Source organism: Telmatherina bonti (genome assembly GCF_933228915.1).
Source record: "Telmatherina bonti genome assembly, chromosome: 13".
Lineage (NCBI taxonomy): Eukaryota > Metazoa > Chordata > Actinopteri > Atheriniformes > Telmatherinidae > Telmatherina > Telmatherina bonti.
The window spans coordinates 28780330-28805501 of record NC_136611.1 but is presented as its reverse complement, the minus strand read 5'-3'; the positions used below and the strand labels follow the sequence as shown (position 1 = coordinate 28805501).

The following is a 25172-nucleotide window of genomic DNA, read 5'->3' as shown; positions in this document are numbered from 1 at the left end:
AACATATATATTTTTTTCCTCTACTCCCTTTTTCTTGTGCCTGCGATTGTGATTGTGAGTTGAGATTGGCAATTCGCTTAGCCGCCGCCGTTTCACCTCTGCGGTCGAAAGCAGAGAAGCTCTGTCATATAATTGTCAGGTTTTGGGCTTTTGCAGATGCAAACAAAACATACATACAGCCTGGTACGCAATGTCATCGAATGCAGCAGAGCAAGCAGTGCTGAAGGGCGTGGATAAAGGCGCAGAGAGGTTTTCTCATTGGTAAGAGCTCTGCTGCACTGAGCTGTTTCCTAGGCTGCTGCTACTAGCGACTATCCCCCACTGCTCGCCCTGTTTCTGCTCACTGCACACTCCTCCATTCCATCGTACGTGCCCGCTGTGGCTCAGATAATGGCCTCTCGCTCTGAACACACAGAAAAGAGAGAGAGAGGAGAGGAGATGGAGGGGGAGGCTGCATGAGAGGGAGGGAAATGGAGGGAGGGAGAGAGAGAGAGAGAGAGAGAGAGAGAGGGGAAGGTGGGGGCAGTGAGGAGAAGCCAACTGCATATGTAGTCAAGAGAAAGAAAGAGGATATTGAAAAAGGGAAGGGAGGAGCAGACAGATAATGAGAAAGGAAAAAGGAGAGAACAGAAAGCATTGGTTAGAAGAAGAGGAAAGAGAATGAGAAACGTGCGTGCCGTTCTGGGGGGAGGTGTGCGGTGTACATGCGTGAGCGCATGCATGCGTGTTTCGGTGTTTGCTGTGCCTGTGCGCTGCACAGACAGGAAGAAATAAAAAGGAATACAGTCCGACCAGGCTGGATCGCTCGTGGAGCGCCGTGCCGGCAAGCAAGTCTCATGCTCCTCTCCGTCTCCTCTTCTGCTCCCTGCTTTTCGACCGGCAGCTCTGTCTGGACGCCTAAGACGGCGTAAGTATGCGTCGCCGATCCTCAAGGGTCTCAGCCGGCTTAATATTGTCAGGGTCTCTGCTTCATGTTCCTGCTCGTCACGGCAGCAGAGGAAGGGGTGGGGGGGGAGGAGGAGAAGGAGGTGGATGAGAGGGAGGATGGGATGGGGTGGTGTTGTGTTTGTGGGATTTAGGTTCAGCTGTCTATTCATAAGCTGCACTTAACCCCCTCAGCACCAACTCCGCCATCCTTTTCAAGCTTTGCCTCCTCCCTCCAGATTTCTTTTTATTTTTTATTTTTTGTTTTGTGCAGCGTCAGTGTTGAGCTGGACTTGGTTTCCTCTCAGACAAACCTGGAAAGGCTGCCTTGCTTAAAGGGCTCCTAGACTGTCTAGTCCACCAGGTTTTTCCGGATCTGATCTGGTTTGATGGGTTTTACATGTTTGGGAATACTTTGCGGTGTGGGTCAAGTCAAGGCAAGTGTGTTTAGGTATGAAATAGAGTAACTTGGTTCAAGAGAAGACAAAGATCCCTGGCTCTGTCATGGTGTAAATATTTGGCAAAACACGTGGTCTTTAGAGACAGCGGTCCCAACACAGGTACAAAGCGCTGCAGGTGTCACAGCAACAACTCCACCCCGGAGAATTCATTGAGATAAAGTCAGTTTGTTGTGAACACCCAGTTTGAGATGATTTAAACCCACGTGTGTCTTGTGTATGTTTGGTTTGCGCAACTAAGACAAAAAAGAGGAAAAGAGAGTGTTAGAAGTGGCGGCTCACGGTTGTGGGATGTTGGGTAGTGCAGTGTTGCAGTCACCCGGTTTCAACACACTGCAGTTCTCATAACTGCCGCACACTGCTGCTAACCCCCCCTTCCTCTTTCCCATCTGATGCCACTGATAGTACAGACATGGGGCCTCTCATGTATTGCATGCCGGCTGTTTGCTGCCCCCTCCAAATCATCACTCAAACCGCTCTGTACCTCTTGCCAACAGTATTGGCACCCCTCCTGGGACCCCCCCCCCCACCCCCCCCACCAGACACTCAGTGCAGAAGGTGGATTCAAAAGACCCGAGCATACTGCCTGTCCAGTAATTAGCCACTTCAAAGGCTCATTTCAATAATATTCAAATGACAGTGGAGGTGGACGTCAGACTCACTTTTACGATCACACACTGATGGATCCAAACACTGAAGCTATCTTTGTGGCTGGACATGAGAGAAACAACTAAACCCCCCCCCCCTTTTTTTTTTTCTGATAGGAGCCGTTTCATATTTATGCTGGTGGCGTGATACTTTCAGATGACTTCTGGTTAGTTTATGTATAAATATGGAAAAGGAACTAAGTTTGGGTTATGACATGTCTGCTAGCAGGGAACTTTTTCTCTTGCAACATCGCCAATGCACAAAAATTTGATATTAAAGTTATTCTATTGTCTTAAAACACACAACTGCTTAATGTCTGGGGTAACCTGACTGACACAAAATATTAGGATGGTACAGTGGGCTTATATGGGGCTAAATTAGATTACTGCCATTGCGCATGTGTGGAACACAGGTCAGCCACAACATGAACTCTGTTAATGATTCCTGAGCCTGTCCTTGGATTATCTTTGTTTGCCTTCCCTCTAAACTCACGTAATTATAATGAACAAGGAGCAAACCTGGACTGGATTTCATGTTCTGCAGAAACATTTTAGGATGCACATTAAGAGTCTGCTTTCATATGTCAACATCCTTCAGATTGTCATGTAGTCACCTTCAAACATGTAACTTTTCAACCTACTGCAGCGTTTTTGCTCTTTTGTGTTGAAACTGTCAGAACACTGTTGAAAATGTCATGTGATAGAAATTTCAGTGTAATTTCTAGTGTGATGACTGTTCCAGTTTTTACAGAGAGGAAGTGAGATATCTGGCTGCACTGATCAGCTAACAATTACCACTACCCCTGGAAAGGCATTTAAACCAGCGGAACTGGTTTTCTTCCCTGTACAATAGATAAACAGTCAGCATACAGTATTTCTCAGGACTACATGTTTTACTTTTGACTTCTTATTTCACTGAACTTGACTGCCATGTCACATGCTTGTAACCCTCAGATCACCACCCACCATTGTGCATTTCTCCTACACAGCCATTTATTAAGTTTAGATCTTCAAATTGGATTTATCTGCTGGGAGCATCAAGTTTAATGTCACTGAGTAGTCGTGCAATGAATGACTAAACCCTTAATATAATAGTCATGACCAGATAACTAATGTTTGAGCACTGTGTTATATTCGGACAAGGCATTCCTTTACTCTTTAACAAAGGCTTTTAGACAGGCTTAGCAGCTCTTATTGGATAAATCTTATGACCATATTTACCATGTGTAGGTGCTACAGTCTTCCTTAGGATGGCTTCATGTTATAACAAGAGGCCAATGAAGTGATTAAGCGCTGAACCTTTGGCTTAAAATAAAGAAATCTTTTTTTTTTTTTTAATGACAATATTAGCAGCAGCTAAAACAATAATTATGTCAGGAGCAAATGTACAAACATGAAAATCTGATCTATGAATGAATAAAAATAGAAAGAAATGTATAAACTGCATTGACTATTAAAAAGACCTCATAGTTTCAGATCTGGTTTGAGTTGAAGGTATGCACTGCCTGTGTTAGTGAAATTAGATAATTCAAGACCCAAATTATCTGCTATAAACACTCAGTATATACAATCACTATCTCATGGTTAAAAATAGAAACAAAGCAAAATTCCTAGTTTTGCCCTGCTGTTTCCTATTCTACAGCTAGTTTAGCAGTTTTATGTATTTTAAGGAATGAATTATATTTGACAAAGAAATATTTAAGGTATTTACTGTCCCACCTCTGCCACACATGAATACCGAACATCATAAGTAGTGTTTTCACTCCAGTATCCTGCTTTGCATAGCCCAACTGATATGTAGCACAACATTCATTTATAACAGTGAAACTGCTTGACACTGCATATGTATGAAATAAATGCTCATCTGTTTAGAGATCACTTTAAAAAATACTGGAATAGTTAACTTAATTTTTATCTTTTTTTTTTTTTTTTTTTTTTTTTTTTTGTTATTTTTTTCATCAGACCCTGAAGCTAGCAATGCTACTGTTTGTATGAGTGAGAGGTTGGAAGGAAACTCCGGATAAGAGCTAGAAAAAAAGGGAAAGGGGCCTTTGAATAGATGATTGTCCCTCTATTCACATTATAAAGACAGTGATTATTCATTTTCCTGTTGGCATGATGTTGTATAGCATCCTTTTTCTTTTCTTTGAACTAATCTTGCTCCTTTTTCTTTCAGACTGTTCACAAAGTCACTTCGGTGGATGGCCCCAGAAGTGGAGGCCAGATGGAAATTGGGTCACATGACCGCCTCCAGGAAGGCGAGCTGAGCCTGGAGTTGGCCAATGGGGTGAACCCCTACCCTAATGATGATGAGGCATCTATGGAAACAGAACAGCAGAGAGCAGGAAGTGTGCCTCCAAGGCAATGTTGGGTGCCAGGACAAGGAAAGGTCAGTGACACCCAACAACAGCAGCCATGCTGGAGCAGCAACGGTGATACAACCCCGTCTGAACCTTTCCACCATGCAAACATGGAGGACGCTCACAATCTGGTGGCTTTTTCTGCAATTGCTGGTTCCTTGCCTCATTCCTCCTCCTCCTCTTGCAACCGTGTTCAGCCTAATATGGCCCAGCTGTACGAGAAGTTCATCCAGGAAACAGGTGCTGGTGGAGATCGTTCCAAATTCCCTGCTGGGGCTCCCGAGGGAAGCTTTCAACCTCTAGAGGACCTTGACACCCTACAGACAGCACTGAGCCAAGCCAAACATGGCCACAAGCCCCCTAACTGCAACTGCGATGGGCCCGATTGTCCAGACTACCTTGAGTGGTTGGAAAAGAAGATTAAATTAGCAACCAGAGAAGATAAAGACTCACACAAAATTGTTGATGGTGCCATGCACTTACCGCAACCCCATTTACAGCAACACCCTCAGACCTTCCATCAGGTGAATGGTGGTCACCATAAGTCTACTTCATGCTCTCAGCAGCAAGAAGTAAATCAAGGCCATCACCTAGTCCAAGTGCCCTGTTCCAAACCCCCTATTCCTTGCTCTCCCCAGGTGCTTTCCATCGCCAAGGAAAAGAACATCAGTCTTCAGACAGCCATTGCCATAGATGCCCTGACACAGTTATCTGGCACTAGTCCTCAAGGTGTCAATTCTCCAGGTCAACCCACCTTTAAAAATAACCTTCATAATCATCCACATATTCCTAACATTACACCTGGCTTGATCCCATCCTCTCTGGGCAATAACTCATCTTCACGCTCTCAGTCTGTCCCTCCAGGACTGCACACAAACCAGCAGGCTTCAGCATCATGTGAACATCACAGACCACAGTCCCAGGGCCATTCAACCCACGTTAGTCCTCTCCCATCCTCTACCTCTACTTTCCCGGGTCAGGGAAAACCTCCAGGCTACAGTCCTCATCCCCAGCAGTGGCAGCAGAACTCAGGCAGAGGTTCTGAACAGAAGAATCCATGGATGTATATGAAGTCTGAGCCCCAGTCTCGCTTTGTCACTACAGCTCACAACGGTTCCGACCCAATGTCAGAGCTTAAACAGCTGCTCGGTGACACCAGTGGCAAGTTTAGCAATTCTCCTTTCAAGCTTCCAGTTGCACAGCAGCTCAGTTTGAACCAGAATGGGAATATTCAGGGCCAAGGAAGCCCAGCAATGGCCAGGATAAAACAAGAACCAGACAGTGAGCATTACCATCACACTGCCTCCATGGGACATTATGGCATGTCTAATGGTCAACAGCAGGGTCAGGTCTACCCTGGTAATCCCATGTCTCCTGGTCAAGCAGCCATCAGCCACTCCACTCAGGCAGCTCTGCAACAGCACCTTCACTACAAGAGGAACCTCTTTGCTACCCACCCCTCTGGCTTTGGAGCACCTGGCCCACGTGCACCTCTGGCTTGCCAAAACTTGAAGAAATGGTGGCCACAGATGGATGCAGGAGGTTTGTCACATCTGGCAATCAAACAGGAGCCCAAGGAACCCAAGAAGAAAAAAAGCAACCAAGGATCTCCCATCATGAAAGCTGTGAGTGGTATGTCTATAGGTCTTCCTCTCCCCAAACCTAAACAGATAATCATCAAAAAGACCAAGCAGAAAGCCTCCATGCCAACCTTCCTGCCTCAGAGTCAGATCTCCATTCAAAAACCACCGGTCCTTATGATGGACAGAGTCCCAGCCCTGAACAGCCTGCAAGCATGCACTCTCTCATCCCTTCCTCTCAACAGTAATTCCACTCAGGCCGCTGCAGCAGGCCTTTCTGCCCTGGCCCAATCTCAGGTAACCATTCCCAACAACTCAAAGGCTCCCACTTCCACTGTTTCTGTTTTGTCAGAAAACACTCCAGCTCTCACTGGCCCTCTGTCTCCACCGGTGGCTCCTTCAGCCCCCGACAAATCAAAAGGAACAGACAGTTTGGCCTGTAGTAACACCAGCACTACCACAACTGTGACCTCCATAGCTCCATCCAGCACCTCACAGTTACAGAATCTCATCAACATAGATCCGAAATACGAAGATCTGATCCGCCAGTTTGAAGCTGAATTTGGAGATTCGGTTCCAGATGCATCTGCCTCTCAGCCTGGAGAGGAGACTACTAGAACAGCCCCAAAACCAGGGAGTGAATCCCTAATCCGTCCTCAGGACCTCAGTTCCACGTCATCCCACACCTCCCAGTCAGTTCCTTCAGTTCCTACTGCTCAAGCCAACTCCACACCTCATTCTAACGATCAGGAGATGGAAGTCAACAACCATGAGTCAGGGACCCAAAGTGAAGCAACCACGAGCCAGGCACCCACTGAAAGCCCTATGGAAACGCAACATGAGCGACCTGTTGACATTTCTCTGCATCAGGAGTCTGTTTTGGACAAGCAGCAGCAGGCCAGGATGTTACAGAATACATTCAACACGCCATGCTCTCCGCTACCCAAACGTATGAAGTTTGAAGCTTCGGGGGATGTAGCAGTACTGTCCACTACGTGCTATTCAGAGGAGGACACCCCAACTAAAGATGGTCTACCCTGTTCTCCATCTCTCCGAGGCTTCTTAGACTCCCCCCTTCGCTACCTGGACACCCCCACAAAGAACTTGTTTGATACTCCTTCCAAGGATTCCCAGTCAGAGTTCCCCACCTGTACTTGTGTGGGTAAGTCTCTCCATTGGTGTTAGCATGCTTATGTGTTCTGGTCATGTTTAAAATTCTTTAAAACTTTTCAGACACACATTCAGCAATCTCCTAATAAATACAACTACCTTCACACATTGTCCTCTGATCTGTGTGTAAGGATGAATTTAAGTCAATCAATAAAGTGTTAGCAAATAAAGTAGAACTTATTTTTCATCTGAAGAGTCTTATTGCAGAAAGGGTCACCACTAGCTTTTACTTTTTGATCTACACAGACCCCCATCCTCCACCCCAGCACCGGCTCTCTTCATAGTATTTGTTGAGTGTCTAAGAATGTGTGTGTTGCCAGGGCTTGTGGCTGCGACCATCCAGACAGCAAAAAACACGAAGCAATGAACACGGCAGGCAGGAACAAAAGCAATGGTGGCAGAAGGAGCCTTTTGTGTGGGTTTGGGTCTGGCAGGCAAGAAAATCACTGCCTTTGTTAGAAAGAGAGCGCTTCAGTCCTGTAGTTTGGTTAGCACCCTGCTTAGGGTAGTTATTTACAACAGAGTAGGTGGCCCAGTTGAAATTAATAACCTAAAAGTAGCTTTTTAAACATTTGCTAAAAGATTAAGTTTGTCTAAGTGAAGTGTTGTTTTCTCTTACACCCACACTATTATATTGTATCACCACTCTGTTCATGAAATCATTCATTCATGACTTGGTAAAGTAAATTATTGCTGATGTAAGAGGTAATTGTTAATGAACTCGGTGTACTAGCTGAATTATAAAAAACTCAGTGTTCTCAGAGAAGCTAGCAAGAACTTTAAATCTTTTTTTAGTCAGTTGAAGATAACTATGTATGAGGTTTAAAGCCCTTGTACAGAGCCTATCTGTTCCTATTGAAGAGCAAGCATAGCAGGGGGAAAGCAGCTGCAGAAAACTGAGTACAGCCTAGAGGACAACAAGTATTAATAGAAAAGTTTATTTACATACATCACCATCAGCTTTATATTGGATAAAAGTGTTCTTAAATGAAATTCCATACAGGGTACATAGAGCTAAAAAAAATCATTGGCCAACACACACACACAAACACACACACACAAACACACACACATACAGCTAAACAATTTACACACAAGAATCAAGTATGACTCCTCCACTTCCTGCCATGAGCCACGCCCTGGTACCTCCCTGAACCGCCAGGGGAATGTGACCTCATATTGCCTTTCCAGCAGACACTCACACACACACACATCTCAGTTAATGTACATAGACAATCATCTGATAGAGAACTTAGATTTAGAGAATGTGTCTGATAATCTGAAGCATGAGCTGCATTACACATTATAGACCCCACAGAGCGATGCAGTGGTGGGAGACGTAGCTAGCAGGGCATAGCAGAGCCACCCAGTGCAGTTTAGAAGATGTTGTCATATAATGAAACATACATTCACTTGCACATTATCACATACAAAGATTAGCACCAATCAGTTTAACGCTTACACAACATAAACACATATGCACGCAGACATGCTCCTACATATTATCACCGATTCATCACTACTTTCAAAAGCTTCTGCTTTGCTAAGTATCACTCAACAGACCACACCCTGCACTCACAACCCACTGTCTCAGCTTGGGGAGGATAATATGCCCTCATGTGTGTTTGTGTGAACTGGCTGCTGCAATCAGTTGCACATTCACACACTTTTCAGTGACAAGTGGACCTCAGCTACAAAGAGGGTGGCGCTAAGTTTGCTCAGACATACATCAAAGCACATCTGGTGCCCGTTTGGCCTTTTACAAAAGTCTGCCTAGAATGACACGTGATAGCATGCTAAGTGAAGCTTTAGTCTTGGCTGAGGTCAGCAGACTTTTACTGTGAAAATATTTACAACCTGAGCAAAACCCTGCAATTTGAGAGACGAATACCCTTTAGCTTCAAGCAAGACATGTTCAACATCATAACAAATATGCAACACAGAAGGAAACAACTGATACGACCGACATAAAATCAAGTCTGAAATCATGCTGAATCAAATATTCTATGGTGATGTAAAGTTTCTAATGAAATGTTATCTGTAGGCAGCTATTTTGGAGAAAGATTTGCCATAAAACATAATGTCCATCCACATGATTGCAGAAGTGATGCTACACCATGTTGTTCTCTTAAGTGTTAATTTAAATGAGTACTGTCTTTTTATTGGTATGATCGTTGGATTTAAACTAGTGTTCTTTTGGGGGGGGTTGAGGTGTAGTTACTTTAATAGTTTCTTTAATCTGTAAATTCTCTTTTCCAGAACAAATCCTGGAAAAAGATGAAGGGCCTTACTACAACCACCTGGGATCTGGACCTACTGTAGCCTCCATACGAAACCTGATGGAGACAAGGTGCTCTTCTCTTCTCTTCTCTTCTCTTCTCTTCTCTTCTCTTCTCTTCTCTTCTCTTCTCTTCTCTTCTCTTCTCTTCTCTTCTCTTCTCTTCTCTTCCCTCCCCTCCTCCTCTACACATTTTTGTCCTCAGGGAATCTGTGACCCAGAATCCAGTTGGAGGAACAGGAAATATCAGCATCATCAGCACATCACAGGCAGAGCAAGAATCACCGGAGTAGTAGCAGATGACAGCTGAGAATGAGAGGAAGAGGAATTGAGGAAGGAGGGGAATGTCAAACAGCAGAGAAACTCAGAAAATAGGAAGAAAGAGGAAAACAGAAGGACGGGAGCCATTTAACCCTCCTGATGTCCTCATTTTCTGTATACACCCTGTGTCCACCACAAAGGCGGATCATTTTGACCTGAAGGACAACAGGAGGGTTAAAGTTTAATGTGCAAATTCAAGCACACAAAGCTGAATTCATTCTTTTCCAAACCTCAAATTAAATTACATAAAATTTAGTCAAATAAAAATGTGTGGCTTATGGTTTTACAAACATAATAAAGACTGACATTAATTATCAGGACTATAATCTAATCAGTGTCACACACACTGTAATCACCAAACCAAACCAGTAAGTTGTTTATCTTCTTGAACCAATGAGCCATTAGTACTCAGAGTGCTGGAAGTAGGGAGGGTGTTGTTACACCAGAGCCTCTTTTTTGTTGTTTGAGAGATGACGTAAGATGTTAAGACCCTATAGTCCCAAACTGACCTTTGACCCACCTCTGACCCCAGCAGGCCACCCCTGTGGTGACAAAGTTTAATCCCCCCACGGTCTCTCTGCTACCTTAGGATGACTCCCATTGATGAGGAGCCCTTTGAGCTCACTGTCACGCCAAATCTGCTCAGGGCTGAAGTTTTCACAATGGCAGGTATCAAGCTGCTTGGGGAAGCTGATATGTGGTGTGACCCGACATGTGACAAGTTCCGATGACCTGCCTGCATCCCGGTGCAACCCTCGACCTTTCCCTCCTTCTGTACCGACTGCAGGAATACACTTATCCACGCAGTCACATGTCATAAAGCCCAGCAGAGAGACATGTCAAACACTAGCTCCTGTGGCTGGTGTTGTGCAGAAGTCGGTGGGCTCTGGTTTACTCTGCCGTACTCGTGTGAATCTCAGCAGAGCCTTGTGAACACACACTCCACTCCAGCTCGCATCACTGAGCTTGGCCTGTCTATGGTAGAAAGCCGTGTTCCCTTTGGCAGCTCTGATGCAGCTGATGAGCCTCTGTAGAACTGTTAAAGACTGTCCATGTGTTGTCTGTAGTTATTGCAGTGCAGTGCCGTCGCCAATGTCTCCTAATGTAGCAACATTGTTTCTCTACCTCTGTGCAGGTATGGAGAAAAGGGGGAAGCCATCCGGATAGAGAAGGTGGTGTACACAGGCAGAGAGGGGAAGAGCTCGCATGGGTGTCCTATAGCCAAGTGGGTAAGTAGAATCCCGTTACACACTCCCAATACAAGAGACAAGCTCAGATAATCATAAGTATAACTGTTAGAGCCTTTACAGGAACGGACCACCTTAAAGAAAGTCAGACTTCCATATTTTGTTGACAGTCTGTCAGCATCTCATTTGGTGCCTGATATAGTTCAAGTGAAGAAAAGGGAAGGGTGGATGTTTGTGATTGTTTGTCCCTCCTGAAAGCAGCGACAGCCAATCAACAAGTGATTTACGCAGCATGTGTGTGTTTTTGTATAATGAGGGGTCCAGGGGAGACACACAGGAAAGTCTGTCACCCACAAAGGGTAAGTCACTAGGGGGTCTCACTTTCTAGCAGCTGTCTGGCCTCCCCTCCAGTGTGGGCCCTGACACATCTTGCTAATGACTTTATGGATTTAAAACAGCCATGCCAATGAGGGGTTGGCGGGGGGGGGGGGTGTCAGATGTGATTGTTTTGACAGACTTGGAGTTTTACACCAAAGCAAACCACATAAACTCTGTCTGTATGGAAAGATAATTAATATGGTTGGACATCTGCTGGTCAAACACAGTAACTACAAAATCAGCCGCACCAGAACTGAAGTAAAGATGAGCTCTGTGTCTTAACAGGTGATCCGCCGTGGCAGCGACAAGGAGAAGCTGCTATGTCTGGTGCGTCATCGTGCTGGCCACCACTGTGCCAATGCCGTCATCATCATCCTCATTTTAGCCTGGGATGGTGTCCCAAGAGCCCTTGCTGACAAGCTGTACCGTGAGGTCACTGACACTCTCACCAAATTCGGCAACCCCACCAGCCGACGCTGTGGCCTCAACGATGAGTGAGTAGCCAAATGGCAGCTTTTAGCCCCTGGCTTCTTTATGTTTGTAAATGTATAACATGCTATGCCATGATGTATTTTCACTGCATAAATGTGCAATATTTGGGTATTTTTAAGATATCTTTTTCAAGAAGACCAAAACACAGTTATAACTTGCTAAAAAATATGTAGAGTTTTTAAAAACAAAATCATTGCAGGTAAGGGTTAATGGCCTTATTTTGTGAGACTTGTGAGCATAAAGCTTCAGTTCCTCTCCGTTAGAACATCTGTGCTTACATGCGGTTTTGTTATACTTGTGTGTGGATAAGAACTACTCACCGTCTGTGAGAAAATGTGTCAACACCCACTGCTATAGCAGAAGATTGCAGTAATTATAGACTTCAAACTGTCTGCATGCAACGTGACCAAAGATGGAAACTTAATAGACTATAATAATGCTTTGTAACATTGTGGTTTTAAATTGAACACTGGCCTAATTTTTTACTGAGATCACTCTAAAGTAACAAAAATAACATCCAAAACAACTAACAGCTAAGAGTTTGCTTATTGTGTCTTATGCAGTCGTACCTGTGCCTGTCAAGGCAAGGACCCTGAAAAGTGTGGTGCTTCCTTTTCATTCGGCTGCTCCTGGAGTATGTACTTTAATGGCTGTAAGTACGCCCGAAGCAAAATGCCGCGCAAGTTCAGGCTACAAGGAGAACACCCTGAAGAGGTACACATGACATTAAAATCAACTGTATTACTGCATTAAAAAGCAATGCATTCATGCTAAGCTAACAATGAACACATTTTTTTTAATAAGTTCTTTTGTTTTGCTGTTTAGTCCCTGAGATTTGGAGTGGAGTTGTGTAAAGCACTTATGAGCAGTCAGTGTCCTATCTGCAGCAGACAGCAATGAGAGCAATGCTTAAAAAGCTGGCTATGCTAACAACTATTCAAAACAATGACAAGGGACAGTAGAGCAGAAAAGTTTGTTGGATGAATCAACACAAACTTCAGAAAGTTACAGCAGTTTGACAAACAGCTATGTTATGGAATCATATAGCTTTATGTAAAACTGTATAGGTACTGAGCTAGCAATACCTGACCAGCGCCTGTGCACTACATGCTGCGTACTTCTGTTGAGAAAAGGTAGTGCCAAAGAAATCCAGATCAACCACATGATGCAGTTCTAGCTCAGGCGCCGTAGCTCATCGCTGTTGCTCAGGCACTGAAGAGTTGATGGTTTGATTCCAGGCTTGACCTGACTGCATACCAAAGTGTCTGTCAGGGTATGAATGTGTGCGATAGAGGAAAGCTTTTAATAAATAAAATCTAGAAGTACAGTAAGGGTCTATGTGACATGAAGTGTTGAAGGGTTTGAGTAGTCAAGATGTCTTGAAAAGCGCAATATATATACAGTCCATTTACCAAAACTTGACTTGGATAAAGAACATTTTTTAAATTATCCTGCTGTTAGGTTTGGTATATGTATATTTAAGTAGTTACCAGCGTAACTTGCATAAAATTTCTCTCCGATGCTGCCCTTAGAGCACTGACTGCTGTTTACTGTGCATTTAGAAGTGTTTGACAGAACTCCACACCATAGAATAACTATATTCCTTTGAGATACACAAACAGGCTTTACTTCTTTTAACCCATGTTTTGTTCTGACAGTTGATCTGTATCTTTTTCAGGAGGACAAACTCAGGGACAACTTCCAAACTCTTGCAACTGAGGTGGCTCCTTTGTATAAGCGACTGGCACCACAGGCCTACAGTAACCAGGTTTGTTGCAGAAAAAATTTGCAATAAAGTTCATTCATTGTGCACGTTTGTGCAGTAAAAACCAGCTGACATCAACAGTACTTGCGATAGGCTTTCGTATAGTTCTATTCTATGGGCGGGGTTTTAATTTAAAACAGTATCAGGTGAAAATGTAAGCATTGCATGGAATTCAGTTTTACAAATCCAGGAGCTGGTTTAAAGTTACTCCTGTCTTCTGCCTCAGTGCCTGTCAGAGTACCGAGCTCCAGACTGCAGGTTGGGTTTGAAGGAAGGCCGTCCATTTTCTGGAGTCACTGCTTGCATGGACTTCTGTGCCCATGCTCATAAGGACCAGCATAACCTTCACAATGGCTGCACAGTGGTAAGATCATCTAAAATTTGTGGTTTGAATTCAGGACATAATGTAGGGGGAAAAAAAAGCTATTAGAAGTGTTTTTGTACATTTGACATATTTCACCTTTAATGCTTTGCTAGGTGTGTACTTTAACGAAGGAGGACAACCGTACAGTGGGTGAAATCCCTGAGGACGAGCAGCTCCATGTGTTGCCTCTATATACCGTATCACAGACAGATGAGTTTGGCAACGCCGAGGGCCAGCGGCTCAAAATGCAGACAGGAGCTATTCAGGTGCTTCAGGCTTTTCGACGTGAGGTACGTAAGTTACCCGAGCCTGCCAAATCCTGCCGACAGCGCCGGTTGGAGGCCAAGAAAGCTGCCTCAGAGAAGAAAAAGAATAAACTCATGCAGCATACAGGGGAAACGCCAGAGAAAACAATGATCAAGACTGAGGTCTGCAGTTCTCCTCAACCCCATAATAATAAAGGTTAGTTATTGTTTGGTGTTTGTTTTGTGGAGTTTTGTCTTATAAAGTAAGTTGGAACAAACAGAATTTCTAACCTACCTTTCCTGTTTTAAACAATCAGCAGTTATAAAGCAAGAGGTAAGGCCTAACATCAAGACGGAGCCCTTCAACGGATCAATAGATGGATACCCTGTGCAGGCAACAGACCCATTCAACAACATCTATCAACACCCTGCCTACTATGCAAGGGGAGCTCCCTCCCCAGCAGGCAAGGCTTCTGCAGCTGAAGCAGTAAATGGCTACCATCCCAGTCTGCCCGCAATGCCCTACGGCTACTACAACTACCCATCCAATGCACTTTTCCCACGTAAGCTGAGGACCTATGAGGGTCGAAATGGGTCTTTGCCTAAAACAGGAAGTAGGCCTGTCGAGGCAGACAAGAAGCCTGACATCCAGAGCCTTCAGGCCAGACTGGCCCAGTCCTCCACCAGCCACCCAGAGCAAACCAACCAACTGAACCACAGTGCTTACAGCCAGTCTGCAGACTTCAACCAGTCCCGTCCTTCCTCGGTCTCCTCTGAGCCATCCAACAGAGTCACTCCAGTCATCAAAAAGGAACCAGTGGATGTGCCAGTTTATGAAGGTACATTACCAAGCCAGACTGGTGCCAATACATCAAGAACCACCCCCCAGCCTGCAGCCTGGCCAGGATGTAAGCTTAATGGAAGTATTATACCGACAGCCTGGGATGGCCATCTAAACCATAGACAAAGTCCTGAAGCCTCTTCTTTGAGCGCAAACAAGCAGCCGTTTCACCAGCATTCCCAGCAGCGGTCCTCCCCTTTCCCCCAGCAGTGGACATCCTTCTCTAGTTCAACCCCCCCACTGCCTTCTCCCAGTCCATCACTCCAAGTAACTCCCTCTCCACCTCCATCCCCTCATGTAGGCACAGTGCTCCAGGCTAACTTACACCAAGGCTCAGCACGATACGCCCCCCATCAACCAGGGACACCGCAACCTGGCCCCTCTCCCTCTCCCTCAGTTACTCCACAACCGAGTACCCCAGGCCCAGGGACCCCCAGACAGTGGGCCAGCCCTGCTCCTAGTCCTCAGCCAAATCCTTGGTCCATGGGGCCTGCTGCATATAGTCCTGGTCTGAAGCACAGCAATCCTGCAGGAGCCTACCCAGACAAGATCTGGTCCAAGACTGGGGAAAATCGGTGCTCAACTCCCCTTGGGCTCCAGGAGAAGGCTTGGAAGTCTTGTGGAGGTTCAGTGGCAGGCAGCACCCCTTCCCCTGCCCCTGAGGGTCGTCTCTTCCCCGATGCCCTGCAGCAGTCGGGCCAGGCCTACTGTGACCAAAGCCGAGCCGAGAGTGATGTTGAGAGCACCAAGCATCAGGAAGACGAAGAAGAGGTGTGGTCTGACAGCGAACACAACTTCCTGGATCCCAGCATTGGTGGCGTAGCAGTAGCTCCAGCTCACGGTTCCATCCTGATTGAATGTGCCCGTCGGGAACTTCACGCCACCACTCCAATTAAAAAGCCCGATCGCTCCCACCCCACTCGCATCTCCTTGGTCTTCTACCAGCACAAGAACCTCAACCAGCCAATGCATGGCCTGGCTCTGTGGGAGGCCAAAATGAAGCTGCTGGCAGAGCGAGCACTGCAGAGGCAGCAGGAAGCGGCTCTTCTTGGCCTCTCCCAGGAAGACATTAAGACACTTGGGAAGAAACGTAAATGGGGTGCTACATTGGCAGGTGCCAGTCCGGGACCTGGCCAGTCTAAAGACAAGAAAGAGGGGCCAGTGACGCGGTTAGCCCCAACGTTCTACACCACCTCTATGGTTACTGTGTCTACCTATGCCTTCACACGCCTCACTGGACCCTACAGCCACTTCGTCTGAGGACAGAAAGACACAGACAGACTGACAGCTACAGAGTGGTGCATTGGAGGACTGGACAGAGTGACGAGCTGGACAAACGTCTCTCGGCTGTCTCGCAGTCTGGCAACTCTCCATCCTGCCCTCTCCACAGTCCACGTGGTGAAGGGACATTTTTATTGTTTTTTACCTCATGTCAGGCAGTAGTTTGGGCTTCAGACTCACTGCCTGTGGTGCTCTTCCTCTCTCTTTCCTGCAGAGGAACTCCATCGCTTTTTCTTGTTTATAGAATTTTAATGATTCTAATTATTGCTATTATTACCAATATTATTATGATTGCTATTGTTACTGTCAATGTTGTTATTACAGGTATTATTATAATGAAAACTTGTTTTTTTTTTTTTATTATTGCTGTTTTCATTAATGTTATTATTAATGAGGTGACTGTTTTATGTTTTTTTTTGTTTTTTTGTTAAATCAATCAGTCTGAGTCACTCAGACCGTTGCTTTTTTCCATGTTTGGAAAGCTTTTTCCCCTTTTTAGTTTTATTATCTATTTTCCTAGTCAATTTTAAAACTCTACTTGCAGGGGGAGCCATTACCTACAAGAAAAGACAGCAAATAAGCATAAAAGAAAAATAATGGCAAAAAAAAGTTAAACCTCACCAAGATATTTATTTTAAAACTGCTAACGTACCGTAAATTTGATGCTACGGAAGAAGAATTATTACAGTAATTATTATTCGCATAAATTGAACTTTGAAAACTTAGAAATAAAACCAATTATACTATGAACATAGATGCCCAGGTAAAAGAATGACTGCAATTAAACCACGCTGGTAGAAATATTTACTGTTTTTCTTGTCGTTGAGTGATGCGCTCCTCCTGCTTATCTGCACCCTTCTGGCTCTTGACTGGTGCTCAGCTTCTGGCTCCAATAGAAAATCATTCCGCTACTCTTCATGGCATTTGATGCTGTAATATGGTGCTCTAACTCAGATTTAGCTCAAGTTTGCAAGGAAATACTTTTGCTTTGGCTGATGGATAGTTTGTTGCTCCCAATGACTTTATTGAGTTATGTAATATAGCTCAGTAATGAATTATGTTACATAACTCGTCTTTGCTCGTCACATTTTCTGGTATCCTGTTCTTAACAGAGACTAACGCAAGAGGAAGTACCTGCAAATGCTATTTAACCCAGATCTGCGCTTACCACAGAGATGGAGGAGGTGGCACTCTTTATCTTCCTACTAGTAGGGGTGCACACTTCCCAGTATAAACTCTAGAGGGCAGCATTGACTGCTATTTCAAAGTGGTGTGTACAAGCAGGTCTACAAGCGCTTGTCATCCATTCAGAGATTAGAAGGCTTATTTTGCTGTTTTAACCACCTTTGGCCAGTAGAGGGAGATCTAACACCCCGTTTACTGGCACTGGATAGGGAAGCCGATCTTTGTCGCGTTGTAGATCACATCAGATGTGGCATCTGGGATCTGGGAAGTCTATCCTGGAATATGGCAGTAGGAAATAGTGTTGGGACTGCAATGTTCTTGGTGCTCCTACACACACTCTGGTGCTGTCCTGTTACACTTGATCTGCTGTGAAGGACCCACTCCTTCCTCTGCACGGTGCTGTCATCTTTAAGCAGAGCGAGGTGTGTCCTTCTGCAGACACCTTGTTACCACAGAGCCAGCCAATCAAAGTGGTTGCAGCTTTGTCATCGAGTTCAAGAACTGGTTCCGATTGACGAGTTTTTTCTTTTCTTTTTTTTTTTTTTTTTTTTTTTTACAGTTTATTGTGGCATATAGTCAAATGAAAAAAAACAAAACAAAACAAAAACAAACACTGTCCAGGGCAGAGAAAGCACATTCATCATCACATCTTTTGAGAATACATTAGCTGTGCTTTTCAATTAAAGGAAACAGTACTGAGACATAAAGGCAAACCATAGAAAATGACTGTAGCTTCAGGGTGTTGGCGCCAAATGCAAATGCTTTGAATCAATTAATCTCTGGCTTTGTGTCTTTGTGTGAGAAGGTGCGGCAGAAAGAAGTGCATGAAAGAGAAAAACCAAAGCAAGAGGCTTATTGATAGCATTGCTAGAGTCCCTTGAATCGTTTATTTTTTTATTTCTTTACGGCGGCATAGTTTGCTTGTAGCGGGTGTTGAAAAAGAGAATGAGTGACTGCCAGAACTCGATACAAGCCAGTTCCTCCCAGCTGCTGCTGGGGGGGTTGTTTGGGTAAAGGCCCTGGTCGTCTGTGAAAGACCCTTTTACCTCTCCTAAGGGCCTCCAGCTCTCTACCTCACGCTGTAGAGACACTGGTCACCATCACAACTTGCTACTGAGGGTAGAAAATCATGCATGTCCCTTTGTCTCCTCTAGATCTCCAGACTCATTTTAACCAGATTTTTTTGTTTATTGTTGTTTTTTTGGGTTTTTTTTTTTTGTTCTTTTAGCTCTTATTTATTACTACATGGTGATGATGATAATGATTGTCTTTGATGTTATTGGGTTTTTTTTCATCTTTTTTTATATAGCTAATACAAATTGTAAATACAGAAGAAAAGATTTATAAAAGCACTTTTAATCTTGATTTTAATGACAAAAAGAAAGAGCCGATTATTGACAACTTGAAGCTTAGTTTTTTGGGGTTTTGTTTCTTTTTAATTTTCTCAAGAGAGAGATAAAAAAAGTGTAAATATTAAACTATTTAGGTAAGATTATTTAACTGGTGAGGATAGTAACTAAACCATTAATGATGGGGGTATTTTGAAGTCTTGGACGGCCCCTGACAACACTTGGTCCTGATGTGTTGTGTGTAAACGTTTGCTCAGTAACACTGCTGTTTTGCTTTTGGAAGTACTGTACCACCCACCCGCACCCCACACCCCCCTTTCAGCTCTGTCGCTTTATGAAAATGAATTTGTGAGCCCAGTTATGTGAAACAAAACCACACTCTGCTGACTAACCATCAACAACAAACGAACTGAAGAGTCTCTCTTTTGAACATTATGTCAAAATGAATGAATTTTAGAGTTTTACAAAAGATCAACCATTGTAACTTTGTTTTGTTTTTTTAGCAGCTCTCAAAATCCCATCACAAATTAAACGCAAAATCAGATTTCTATATAAACCTGAACGATACCAAAACTGTGTTTGTGAACAGCAAAGGTAGACTGGTTAGTGGTTCACGCTAAGGACAAATCTAAATCAGTAGCCATAAACGTGTGTACTGTGGTGTGTTACTTACTTAGATGTTTTGAGAAATATGCAGTTTTGCGTCCTCTCGAAGGGTTAAATCAGACGATCATCACTTTTACCGCAAAAAGTTCATTTAGTTTACCATAAAGAAAAAATAACCTGATGTTTTCCTGGGGTTACGGTGTCGTAACCAAGCAACCAGCAGAGATTACAGGATGCCCTAAGACACAAAACAGTTTTAATCTTTGCTTGTTTCCCCTGCGTCCAACCTGCTGGCTGTGGTCTCATATTCAGTACAGAGACATGAAAAGTTGTTTTGCTTTTGCAGCATTGAAGAGAATCGGACGGTGATGTTTTAGTGAGTGCAAATTTTCTTTCCACTTGTGTTAGACTATCAGGCAAGAGGCTGCCTCCATGCTCGTGTAGATGTATCTATCATTGTTATTTAAGTATGCACATGGCAGAGAAATCATGATGCCCCTGTAGAAAAAGGCTTATGATAATGTTTAATATGACAGAAAATCCTCGCTGGCAGGAGTTTGACTGGTGCTACGGTAGGGCCTGATTTGCTTTCCGAGGATAATTCTTGGCCCAGTTTTTACACACTGATCTAAGAAATGGTGCTGAGGATACAGTGTACACCATATTATTACTTTTGTTAATCTCTAAATGTCTCATGTTTGGTGAATAGTTCTTATGAGAGGTCCTACCTCCCAAGCATCTACTGGAATTGGGAGGAAGGATGGGGTGTTTTAGACAGCCGGTGCTATGATGCTACATCCTAACATTCACTGTGTAAAGACACATAAATGTGAGGGAGAAATGACGAGGACAAAACATATTTTTCTGAGCTCTTCGAATGTCAAGAAAACTGTAATTTCAACTCCAGCAGTTTCAGAGGACAGCAAGCTGCCCTGGTGCTGACTTTCTGAAAAGTCTTTTGCTACGCTACAGATTTACATCTCTTAGAGGGCATGAGGGCACTCAGACAGTTCAAAACAGCCTCTCTTTATATTCATTCCAGGTTTTACTTGAATTCATTTGAACTAGGATGAGTAAAAGAATCAAATTATATGACGACTGTTATCTGGGTTTCACGTTTGGTACTGTGCAAGTACCAAAAGCTATTAGAATAATCATTTGAGTATGTTGTACATGTACATGTTAGCTGAATGCGAAGATATTTGATCAATATGAGAATTGTGTACTGTCCCCTCTAAACCCCCATGCACTTCCTTTATTCAACCCCTCCCTCTCTATTAAACCTTGTATATTTAGTCTTTCTAAAAAAAAAAAAATATTTCTCACACAAATATAGATGAACATGCATCTCACTATGTATGGCCCGCTGTTGAAAAATCACCAACACCAAATTCACTGAACACTTTCTGGATCTGGACAAGAGACTTGGACCCTGGCCCATACAAAATGATGAAAATGAACCTACACAAGTGGCAGCTACATTCTTTTTTGAGTTGTAGGATTGTTCTTGGTTCTTTGATTTTCATGTCAAGGATGCAGTATGTATAAAAATAAGAAAGAAAAAAAAAGGTAAAAAAAAAAAAGTGTTTTGTTCAGTCTCTCTCTCTTTGTAGCTGTATGGTGTATTATGTGAATACATAGTGTATGTGGTTAAAAACCCTACAATATTGTTTTATGTTGCGCGATAAATAAAAATATTGAAGCGAAACATGCTTTGTGAAGTGCTCCATTTCTTGCTCAAATTGCAGAAAATCCAGATTTTTAGAGTGTTTCATCACAGTGGAGCCCACTTTGTTTCAAATTTGCATAATTTCACTGATTCATGCCTTCACATTGATTAGTAACCGCAGGGTGGAGTCGTCATTGGGATCCAATTTGAGACGAGTTTAGAAACCTCAAGCTAAGACGCTGACCAATTACAGGAAAGGCTCTTTTTTAAAACCCCGTTTCACCACTTACCTGACAGCAGGCAGAAAGTGGAAAGGTGCCAAAGAAATAGCAAAGATGGAGAAAGGACATGTGCGGCTTGCATTGTTATGTTATTTCAAACATCTGTTAGGATGCGTAAGGTTTGCTTTTAGCTTGGATCAAGGTCTGTTTCTGACACACTGGCCACCTCTAAAGCAGATAAACAATGACGTGTCACACTGACGTACACAACAAGAAGACAGGAGTTTTAGTTATATAAGTTTTTTTTTTTCTAAGGACAGGATTTATTGCTTTAAAGAAGTTGGATGAGAGCTTTTGGACGCATCAAGGACCTTTTCTAGGTCAGATCTCAGCTGCATGATCTGAGCGCTAAAACTTATGGAGGTGGGCTACAAAAAATATATAAAACCCTTCAAAACCAGTTAGTTGAATACAGGCATGTTTGGATGAACCTTGTTGGATCAGTGATGTTAGATGTTAGAAAGCAGCCAGTGAGTTAGTAACCTTCGGTATCCATCTAGTAAATATGAAGCTATTGTACATCTGGTGTTTATGTGTGGAGGCTGGAAAAAACAGCTAATCTGTCCAACAGATGCACAAAGTTAAGTCATGCATGGATATGCATGCCAGTTAATGCAGGGTGTTAGAAGAGTCAGCATTAACGCCTCTCAGTTCAGACCATGCTCTGGAGACAAATATTTTCACCTCTCTGATAGTGCAGTAATAGGCAATTGATGATTTTGCATGATTACTGGACTGAAGGCAGACTTTGTACTTTTAAACTGAACTGAGTAGGTTGAAGGTTGAAATGCTGAATTGTGCACCTTGACGTAGGTTGGCTGGTATAATAACAGTGAAGAAAAACCTCATTGTTCAGTGTGGGGAGGTTGTCAGTGAAGCATAAAGCCTTTTCTTTTTCTCTTTTTCCACAAAGATATTTGGAAAAAAAAAAATCTCAATCTAGCTTTAATATTGATGTTTGGTTTGTTGAATTGTAAGCATCTCAGTTACATGTTGAAATATAACAGGTGGAGACTGGATAAACTTATGGTGTGGAAGGTGCATAAGAAAAGCTCACTTTAGAAACTTTAATTAAAGTTTTACACAATGAACCATTCTGCACACTGACAGCAAGACACACTATGATAAGGAGAGAAAAAATAATTACAGAAGAAACTGATTTAAAATTAGACATCTGAAAGTTTTAGAGCAAAAATACAGAAAAGCAAAGGAGAGCGTTATCATGAACTGAGAATTTGACAACACTGCAATCTGATCCTATCCTGCAATCCACGCTTTTTAACCGAGATTTTTCCTGCCGAAGGCTGATCAATGGCTCTGTACGGGCAGATACGTTCAAGGCTACAGCATTATGAGAAAGAGCTTGATTCAAAAATTTAAAAGCTATAACTAGAAATAAGATGTCGGCCAAATTGCATGAAAAAAACCCTGACATTCAGTGCACGTTTAGTCTGTTGTTTGATGCTTTACAGCAATAATGTAATAAACAAACATGTGAAAAGAAAGCCACATCATTCTGCTGAAATGTAGTGAGCCTCCAGCTCCGTGCTTTTGCATGTCATGCACCGAGCTTCTCAGGCAACGTCACCCAGATGAAAACAGCAACCCTGATATTCAAAATGCTGGAACGGCTTCTTCCCAAGTCTCCAAAGCCATCAGTCCAAAACATAAACCTCGTCTGCACTTCATCTGAGGAGTTTGTGGAAAACTAGAAGAGCTGAGAGTAGAATGACTGTATCCCTCATGGGAGCAGAATCCATTGAATCAATAAACATATATATATACATATATATATATATATATATATATATATATATATATATATATATATATATATATATATGCGTGTATGAATAAGCAGTGTAGTGTAATGCTGGTTCTACGAGCAGCACCACATAGCCTCACTTAGTTTGATAGAAAATGGATGCTTTGACAATAAAAAGAAAAATAATCAAATTAAATAAGTTAAACAGACACCTTTGATTTGATCTTTACACTTTAGATTTTGACTTGGTGCTTATTTAGCCCTGCGATGGGCTGGCGAGCTGCCCAGGGTTTACCTTGCTTTCGTCCAAAGACTGCTGGGATAGGCTCCAGCTTCCCCGCGACACTTCATTGGACTAAGCAGTTAGGATAATGAATGAATGAATTGTATTTATTTACAAGAGTTATATAGGGGCACACATTCTGGCAGAGAGGAGGTTGGAGATGTGGCCCATCTGTGTGGAGTTTACGTGTTCCCCTTTGTATGCACAGGTTCTCTCCAGGTCTCCCTTGAGGCACGTGCCCAGCACTTTAAACCAAAGTGGAGCAAATTGCTGCTTAAGTTGGGCAGACTGGGACAAAAAAACAAAACAAAAACAAAACAACAACAACAAAAAAAACAACAACAACAAAGTGTACCCATAATCTTCGAGGTTCCTTGACTGTGAATATCACCCATGCAACCCCTTAAACCCACTACTCAGTGAGTTAGCAGGACTCAGTGAACGCAGACACATTAATGTTCCTTAAATGGTCATTTTAATAAAACAAAAATCTATAGCCTACTCCAGCACATTGATCGATGTTAGAGCAGCATTTAACCTCCTGGGTGTTTGATAGAGGCAGAAAATGGAAAGAACAAACATGATGAGATAAAATCTGTTGCCAGTTAAAGTGAAGAAACAATGTCTCTGTGTTTTCTGCTTTGCATCAAAGGTTAAAATGGTTTCCAGTTTGATGAACATGTATGAAAAGTACACATTAGATTAGGGGTTCCCAAACCTTTTCTGCAAGGCCCCCTTTTCACCCTACCTTGCAGACAATAGTCATTGTGGGAAACATCATGTATTAAACTGCAGCGTTATCCATTGTGCCAGTCTGAACCTAACTTTGTTATTTACAACCAATGCAATTGAGAATTCAGAAGCTTTAGTGACTCATTACAGAATAATAAGCAATCTTTATTAGACAGACAGATATATTTATATAACATTATGTTCCATCACCTCTGGATAATTGGAGTACTACTATGCATAATGAGGTCAAAATTTATTCAGGTCGCATTTTAAATGTACACATCTTTATTTAGGAGAAATGTTCTATCACAGGCATCACAAAGTAACTCCCAGAAGAGTGAAGACAAAAGGGGCCTGTGGAGCTGAGGAAACCAACAAAATTTGGCAGGACTTTAATACCACTGCTGCTGGTGCAGACTGTGGTCAAACAAAGAAAAGAGGTGCAATACCTAAACAATTCTACTGGCCAGCGATGTCGGTAGACTGACCAGTCCTGGTGAAGCGGGACTGTTGCTGGTGGCCTGGGCTCTTCAGTGGCCTGACTGAAAGAAACCCAAAAAGAGTTTAAAAAAAAAAAAAAAACAAGAATCAGGGCAAAATACATTGGTGCAGCTGATTGGCCTGCAGAAATTGGCACCGCCCACACATAAAACAATTTGTGCTCATCAATTGGCACTAACTGGCGACTGATCAAAGTGTCAGCAGTAGAGTTTTATTTTCAGAAACTCATTAGGATGCTTGTAGAGAGCTCGACAACATGCGGTTGTAATCAACACGAGAGCGCGTGGAGGTAGAACGACAGAGAGCCACTGGTGTTAATGGAGGCACGATAGAAGGAAAAGGGGTGGGGGAGGGAGGTGGGGGGAGGAAAGCGACCTTATAAACAAAAACAAAACAAAAAACAAAATCAATTCGGCGCTTGAAGATAAGGCAGGCGAACACCAGAAAATCACAGATATTTTCAACACCTCCATCAGCAGTGGTGTTAAGTCACCAGGAACATGACAGGAA

General features: G+C 43.2%; 1 protein-coding gene across 3 annotated transcripts in view; it reads left to right on the top strand.

Moving 5' to 3' along the window:
• Window positions 1-16270, top strand: part of tet3 (tet methylcytosine dioxygenase 3) — a gene marked incomplete at both ends in the record, with an annotated part of 32219 nt that extends 15949 nt beyond the window's left edge. Inside the window, 10 exons of one of the 3 annotated variants that reach the window (XM_079250859.1) lie at window positions 4206-7131; window positions 9399-9489; window positions 10874-10967; window positions 11589-11797; window positions 12359-12509; window positions 13474-13563; window positions 13787-13924; window positions 14038-14386; window positions 14487-15307; window positions 15434-16270. In XM_079250859.1, coding sequence (XP_079106985.1) covers window positions 4206-7131; window positions 9399-9489; window positions 10874-10967; window positions 11589-11797; window positions 12359-12509; window positions 13474-13563; window positions 13787-13924; window positions 14038-14386; window positions 14487-15307; window positions 15434-16270 — 5706 coding nt within the window. Of the gene's footprint in view, window positions 1-592; window positions 908-4205; window positions 7132-9398; window positions 9490-10873; window positions 10968-11588; window positions 11798-12358; window positions 12510-13473; window positions 13564-13786; window positions 13925-14037; window positions 14387-14486 lie in introns of those variants that run through there. The other 2 variants (XM_079250860.1, XM_079250861.1) reach the window with 2 other exon arrangements.
• Between the last annotated feature and the right edge of the window lie 8902 nt (window positions 16271-25172).